Consider the following 8,404-nt stretch of genomic DNA (forward strand, 5'->3'; position numbering starts at 1 on the left):
GACTTTCCACCTTCATAAGTCTTTTCATTTGCTAAACTCACCCTTCACTTACGCACTTAAGATGTTTTGAAAGGATTTTATTTTTTCGAGATTGGGAAGACCTAATCAGTAGTTCTTATTAATTATAATCTACGACCCTTTATTTAAATTTTAAAAAATGTCAAGTTAAAAACATTAACGTATATTTGGATCTTCTAATTAATGATCTCCAATAGTTGTAGAGGGATACAGACGTACTTAGTATGTAAAAATGAAAAAATCAAAGAAGATTTAAAGTTCATGGAATTTTAACATGAACTATACATGACTTTCTCGACTACGATTTTTTTGCACATACTGATTTGTGTTTAAATAATACACACTTATATTTTTTTATTTTATTCTATTTTTTGTCATCATACTAAATATTTTACTATGGATGCACGGTGCTCAACCAAAGGTTATAAAGCTTACCTTTCTTGTAGTGATTGGTTGAAATCTATATATAGTAAGCATCTCAAAAAAAAAACCTTGCACATAAACGATTCTTTCTCAAAGATCATTCGCTATGTCAAAGTACACAAACTAAAAAATTTAATGGAAAGATCGAGAATGAATGATGTTTAGTATGGATGACACCTACAGAGTAGAAGTGGACCATAGGGCCCATCATTGATCCAGAGTCAAAGCTTGTAAGCGACGGAGGTGATGAGCGATGTCGAGAACGACCCGCTCTAGCTCCTTCTATCTTTGTAAGATTATGTTTAGAGGATTGGAAAAATTCAAAAATCTCTCGTCTTCTTGATCCTATGCATATATTCAAAAATGTCAGTCCCTCTTTGTGAAAATATATATAGGTTTGAAGAACACGGAAGTAGTCTAAACTGACTTAAAAGAGAAAAATTATAAACGCAACTCGTGGCCCCATGTTGATGAAAAGACATGTCGAAAAGAATACGCACCTATACTCTTATCTCCAAAGATATTAACACGATTAATCATAGAATACAACCACACACCCACAAGATATGGTGTCGCATTCAAGAACATATTCACTGTGGAAGACACAAGTCTTTTGAATTTAAAAACACATAATTGGCATAGTTTGATCAAGGTAACTCTATTTTTTTTAAATCACAATAAGTTGTTTCAACCAAATGATATCTAATTTGATTGTAAATTGAAAAATGTAGCATGTTCTTCCTCTTGTTATTGATGGTTACTTGAGTGGTATCCAAGATATTATTTACCATCTGAAAAAGTTAGTAAGGTATGTTTATAGCGTGCAAATGTTTATATATGTGCTTTTAATACACATTTAGTTATATTTTTTTACAGATAGATTACGTTTAAAGAGATTCATTCTAGGTCAATACCGCAAAACAAAAGTAAGTGCATTGAGCTCATTTGCTTGGTAGAGAAAGAGCTATCAACTTCCTTTTTTGGTATTCAAGTTCACATACTTATCCATCTTGTGGATGAGATAGAGATTGCAAGTGTTGTTAGCACTCATTAGATGTTTTGGATTGAGAGATTTATGGGAGTTTTGAAGGGACTTGCTCGTCAAAGAGAGCAACCAGATGGTTCAATGGCTGAGGGATGGGTGCTTGGAGAGTATATATTTTATCTTTCATAGTACATTGAACGTGTTGACAAAGCTTCTCCTCGTAGATGGACAATAAAAGAGTCCCTTACACTTTTCAATAAGGGGTTATATAGGACGCCTTACCCCTTGGCAAGGCACCTTAAGCTGGGGAAAACCTGGCTAACCGCCACCCCGAGTCGCTGCCAGGGCCCAAGGGCTTTCCGCACAAGCTCTCAGCTACAAAATACTTGAACATTTTCATGTTTGTTATTTACAACTCACAATGTATAGAAAGATTTGTCGAAAAGTACCAGAAAGTTTGCAACCCACAAAGAAGATGAAGAGATGGTAAATCTACCACGACTGAATCTCCATCCATTCTTTCATGGTTATCTAACCATATCAGAGATGGTATTTACGAAGGAGAAGACATCATTGATGAGCAGAGAGAGAGAGATTGGATTTGTTTGTGATAGAGAAGTAAAATTCTTTTATGAATGTATATTTACTGAGTTGTTTGAATTTCTAATGTTATTTCTTAAAGCTTTTGTACTCAGTTTCTCAATTTTAGGTATCCGCATATAACATGTGGATTTATGGATAACATCTTCGAATCGATAAAATTGATCAATAATGCATTACTCAAATTCTTGCATTGTTTCATCTTTTAAGCAGTGAGACATTGTTGAAGAGGTTTTTTATATCTTATATTAGCACTTGGTTGATAACCTAATAGGACTTAAAAGTGTCTTTTCAAGGTTTTGCCAAAATTCTTCACGCTTTAATAACGGTAAGCCTCCAAAATTGAAGTACTACTCCATTTTGTCCAAAACAACAATTTATTTCAATGGACTACATACTAAACAGACTAAAGATCTCCCTAGACCAAAATATAATTTTTTTCATAAACTTTAATGGGTTGGTAATCAAATCATATGGTTGTTTTAGCCTCACAATTTTGCTTTTGGGATATCAAACAACGTTTTAAAAAAAGTCTTTTTTTCATTCTGTTATATGCCCACACTCATTATTACCCGTAATTACTTATTTTCTTAGGTTTTTTCATACCTTTAGAATCACCTATGCCAAAAGCATTAGGAAGATCCCATCTGGAACAATGTTGGGACAAGGAGGAAGCACTAAAACAGTCAATAGGAAAAAATTGGGTCACACATTATGGCTTTTAAAATCTCTTAAAAAATGCTCAATATATAGGCATATTTAACATTTATGATTAGATGTTGATATAAGATACATAGTCTACCTGCTTGACCTATGCTATTGGTAACTTTATGAAAACTACTTGAGTATAAAATGCCTTTAATCCTTAATAAGCCAAAAAAAAAAAAAAGCATCAAATCTAAATATCTAGGTATATGAGATATTAGGTGTCCCAAAACTCATGGAAGAATAATTATACATTATGAATACATCTACTTGGTCAAAGTTCCCTTTGGATTTTATTAACGCTACCAAAGAATTCATGTAAGTGAAAAATTTAGCCAAAAACGAAAATGCAAAATTCTAGTATTTAGAGTATACCTTTCAAGTTGAGCATGTAAATCTTTTAAAAGCATGAAAGTCCTTTTTTAAACATAGTGTAACTTTCAATTTGAGCATGTAAGTCCTTTTTAAAACATCGAGACATGTCAAAAACTCGCTGGCAATAATATACATCAATCTGAGAGCTACGAACTCAAAATGGACTTTTATGGCAATGAGAGCATCAAGCATTCATGCCTACCACTGACAACCTATCTTGCATGTGGAAGAGACCACAACTTGTGGCTCTTATATGCAATGCAGCAAGCCACACGGCATCCTGCCTTTTGGAATGGCCTTGTTGTCTCTCTTCAATTGTGTGAAAACAAATATGAGTCCAAGTAAGGCAAACATTTAGCCTGCACAGTTTTCAAGCAATTACCAAACCAAAAACGACTCCTCAATGCTAGATATATGGAAATCCCAGAATATCTACCTAAATGATCTCAACACACTCTTCTAGGCACATGAAAAGCACTTTTGCTCCCAAACAATATGCTCCGATTGGACATGAATTAAGTTCTCAAGTTTCTCATGCTGAGTAGTTCTCTGAGTAGTACCCCGCTCGAGACCACAACAACGAGTATCAATTCTAGAAAAAGTGATAGAATATGCTGTTCACAATGATAAAGGGAGAAATCCAAGCCCTGTTAAATATACTGTGATTGGGCAATCAGAGAAAGACTAGAGTAATGCAATCAGAAGAAGTCCAATCTGCCTACTGAATTCACTCCAACTTTGCTCAGCAATCAACTTCCAGAACCATCAGTCCCTGAAGCCGATCGTCCAAAATCTTGGACACCCCAACTCCCCACTGACTAGAAACACCAAATACATTTTGCAAAAGGCATCCCATGGATCGTGTTTACTATAAGTCAGTACCACTGAAATATCTTACATCCCATTCATCCAAAGACACGAAAAGTATTTTTAACTCCTGGGTAATCACCAATAAAGCATTCATGCTCCAGTCGGTCGATCACCTACACCACACTCCAGCAGACAAAAAATACAACCCTTTCTTTCAATGTGAAAGATATTGCACAAAGTATGGCATCTTCATTAGTCTCTCCGATGCACTAAAAAGGACTGTTTTCAAGGCAACCTTCCTCCATAACCTGCACCAAATCTTATTCTCTTTCGTGAAATACTACTCAAATTGTAATGTGATGTACGATTTCCAAGATGTGGAAGTGCAGAGATCTACCTAGCAGTCAAAGGGGTTAATTAAAAACAAGTTCAACCTGCCAGCTCTTCGCCAGAAACTTCATATCAGACCATGATGGACTACAAAGAGCATTATCCAAGAGGCCAACTGCAAATTTTAGGATGCTAAGCCTGACACACCATCTTGAATACAAGCACTTATGCACATTAGAAGTTGCAACGTCATCAGAGTCAACTAAGGCATACATAACTTGTGCCTGTAGAACTCAATATGATAATAATAGAGGCTTTTCTCTATCATGAAACATGCTCAAAAAGCTCCTCTGAATCCAAAAACTCATGTTCCAAGCCTTTTTGCTTTGAGTACTCATTTCATTCGAAGACTTGATAACCATTAAGCTGAAGCGCTATATAAAGCTTTCACCACTGATACAACAAGAAGTCTGGACTCCCCAATGGCCATAATAAAAGTCGGCTCTCAAGTACCATAAACACCAAAACTTTCACCATGCACAATGCTCTTAAGTCCCAGCTCAAAACACTGCTTAAATATATCCCGTACATTCAAAAGACAAGAAGTCAATGGTCCTTCGTTCACATGTATAAAAAGAAAAACCTGGGCTTTCTTCTGTCACTAAACATTAACTTTCTACTTAATTCTTCAAGACGGGGACTAAACATGCCCATAGATAACAGTAACAGCATCAACAGGAATGAAGGTAAGACGCAAAACAGGGGAAAGGAACCTCCAAGCCACTGGCATCACATAGCAGTTCCGTTACGGGATTCCTTAATTAAGACGGTATACGAAGCTTAAACAAACTCTGAATTAGCTTTTATACATGAGAAAGCAAAAGGACACTTTCCGACTTGAGAAGGTTTTAACTTTTTCACAGTGAGGCCACCAGAAAGTAGTAATCCATCTATGCTCCCAGCAATTGACCAGAGATGTATTGCATCAACGACGTTCCAATCGATCACCTTGACTGTCCACTTTGTATGTCATGACCTACTACAACCAGCAGAAAGGAACTACAACCTATGTTTTGCATGGAATCATCCCCCTTGTGCACCATCGTGGATGATGTAAGCACTCAAAAGGCATCGAATTCTCACAAGGCATCAAGGCCAACCCCCTCCATAACCGGCAAGAAATGTTCTCCTCTTTTGTGCAATATCACTCATAAAATAGTATGAGATAGTACTTCTCAGACTTGTAAGCAGAGACTTTTACCTAGAAGTCGAGGAAAGGTAACATTGCAGGAAAGAACAAGCCTGCCTTGCTCTATTCCCACTTGGAACCCAGCCGCAGACTTTGATCATGGAAAATTCCGGTATCGCAGAATAGTTGCTTACAACCCATAAAATAAAAGATGCTGAAACCCTACCTTGTGCACAAACACTTCTGATACATAAGAAGCTTCTGCTTTATTAGCATATACTGTACTTACAAAACATAAACTGGACTCAGGTTGCACCTTGCACTTGTACTCTTCAAAAGACATCGCAAAAAGAGACAAAATCGGTTGCCGATACTATCAAAACGTGCAAGGAATAATATTAAAACTTTTCTAAGAGATGACACTTTAAATACACTTTACCTATTAGTGAAAGTCAAACCCTAATGTAGCTTTCTGTGGCATCCTGCAAAGAGCATGCCCATAAGTATACTGGTTATGGACTGACAACGAGACCTCAAAAATGAGTAACCCATAGTTGAGATGACAGCACAAGTGATACAACATACCAGGACCAAAGATCAGTAATGGCTACAAGGCCTACCATCAATCTTACCATCCAGACAAGAAAGAAGTACTTGCTGTCTCCCTTCCGCTTCTATGATAACACTACATGCTGTGCGACCAGGGACTTTTACAAGGCTCAGAGATAAGGCTCTATTAAGCAGCTAGAAGCAGTGCATCAACATTGGAAGGTAACAGATGATCCGCATCAAGATACTGTCATGTCCGAGCACTTGCGGGAACTCTGATGAGAGCAGCATTTTCTTCTACATGTATACCACTGCGCATACCAACCAGAGCAGACATCACCCCAGGGGTAGTACGAACAAACTGCAGAGCACACTGCCCATCTGTTCGTTGTTCCCCAATCTCTGGACATTTGTTACGTATATCTGGATTCAAATTTTTGCACAAATGTCCCTGATCCAGGCTTGACGATGCAATTACAGATAGCCCAAGATGGTGTGCCGCATGCAAAAGAGGCATCCGCTTACCTCGTACAGTTTGTGTTGGTTGATTGGCTGCCTCTTGAAGCTTTCCATTGAAGGGCGCCTGCACTACCTTAAAGTGGTGATTTTCCCCTGCAATTTCCCTTGCATAATTCACCAATTCTTCAAGAGGCACATATTGCTTACCGCTCTGGTTAACACGAAATGCACTCCATGTTGCAACTCCATATGCTGAAATCTTGCCTGCATCACAACATTCTTCCATGGCCCTAAATGCACCCTTGATCCTATTGTAGACAGTGTTCTTGGAGACAACATTAAGCTGAGTTTCAGGATTATGCACAAAATAAATGTCAATTACATCAAGGCCCATGTTCCTCCGAGTGATATCCACCTGGTTCTTGAGGAAGTTGGGTGAGAGACAATGGCAACCCCCAACAAACTCCTCACGGGTGAACAAATTAGTATGTATGTATTTATTGTCAATGTAGGTGTAGGGGTCAATGTCTTCACGGTAATCAAATGAAAGAAAGCCCCCTTTGGAGCAGATGATGACTTCATTTCTGTTTAAAATGCCCTGTTTGAAAGCCATGGAGAGACATTTACCAACAGCAAGCTCACTACGCATGTTTCGGTAATTGGAAGCACAATCAATGAGGTTGACACCCAAAGTTAGGCCTCGAGTGAGGGATTCAATGTATTCACGGTCAACAGCATCAGTGTCAGACCCTCCGAATGTCCCCATGCCAATTGAAGACACGACCAAGTCACCTGCGTTGCCCCCAAGTCTGAAGCTTCTAAAATGGCCAGGTGCAGCAGCCGCACCAATCTTACGTGCGTAGTTGGCTGTGCCTGCTGGATCTGCTCGTCCTGGTATATACTCAGCTGCAGACGAAGAAGGAGCGCTAGCCATGGCTGCTGTTGAGTAGCAAGTAGTTGTATTCCCCAAATGCCTCATACATGTGCTGTCTCCATCGCCAGGCAAGGCTGCAACAGCTGTCATCACGCCCAGCCTTTGCCGCAACACTGCTACAGATGCACTAGAGAAACCCATAAAAAATGGCGAACTTTGTCGACTATAAGGCAAAAGTCGAGTCCCAGAATGGGAGCCATGATTGATGAGCTTCCTCCGCGGGTCGAGTATTGCAGCGTTGGAGCTATGGCGCTTGGCAGAGCAGGAGAACCGGAGCGCTGATGAGCGCGAGCGCGCTGCGGCATTCCAGAGTGCCATCGCAGACGCTACACCCTAAAACCCTTCCTCAAAACCTCTGCCTTTCAACTATTATACACACACCCTCTCACTTCGAAAGATAGAGGTAGTCACCTCCAAATGTTACTCCAACTCTGGAGGCCCTTCTCTTACAGCCACCTCCAAATGTGAAGACTCTTCGAGAACGCCGAAGTAGGTGCTGCGAACTTATTCCCAACTAAGGAGAAGAATTTCACATTCTACTTCGATATTATGGAATGTGTTGGATAGAAAAGGCAAGATGTGGATTGCGGCCCTTAGCACCTTTCTCCATGAGACGGCTTTGATCAGATTTAGTGAGACTCGCGCCAGAGAGAGGCGTCTACGTCGCAGTTTGACATCCATTCAAAGATTGCAGGGCAGCAGCCTGAGTGTGGATGGTTAGAGGATCAGTTGCAACAAGCCAGACATGAGGTCAGCGAGATAGAGGAGCAGAGACATAATTTCTATTATCACCGCCACGCTTGGCAGTGGACACAGTTGGGGATCGAGTCTCAGGAGAGTTTTTTGAGATCACTGGGCCTCGCCATGCACGGACAAGGGTTAGACAGCTAGGACGACTTGATGGATCATTCAGCATGAGGAGCTCAGGGGGATTGATTCTAACTTTTACAGAGATTTGCTTAGTGTTGCACCTTCATCTGTGGAGAGAGACAGATGTAGAGAGCTTGTTTGGCCACATATTCAGCAT

The 8,404-nt window shown here is 39.6% G+C and overlaps 1 protein-coding gene across 1 annotated transcript; it reads right to left on the minus strand.

Annotated features, from left to right (window-relative positions):
- Positions 1-5,852: 5,852 nt before the first annotated feature.
- LOC147428175 (uncharacterized) lies at positions 5,853-7,754 on the minus strand. Its single transcript, XM_086497011.1, has one exon. It carries the CDS (start codon positions 7,693-7,695, stop codon positions 6,235-6,237), a length of 1,461 nt encoding a protein of 486 aa, XP_086353137.1. The 5' UTR covers positions 7,696-7,754; the 3' UTR covers positions 5,853-6,234.
- Positions 7,755-8,404: the final 650 nt, after the last annotated feature.

Source organism: Adiantum capillus-veneris, chromosome 23 (genome assembly GCF_014529385.1).
Source record: "Adiantum capillus-veneris isolate H3 chromosome 23, ASM1452938v2, whole genome shotgun sequence".
Classification (NCBI taxonomy): Eukaryota; Viridiplantae; Streptophyta; class Polypodiopsida; order Polypodiales; family Pteridaceae; genus Adiantum; species Adiantum capillus-veneris.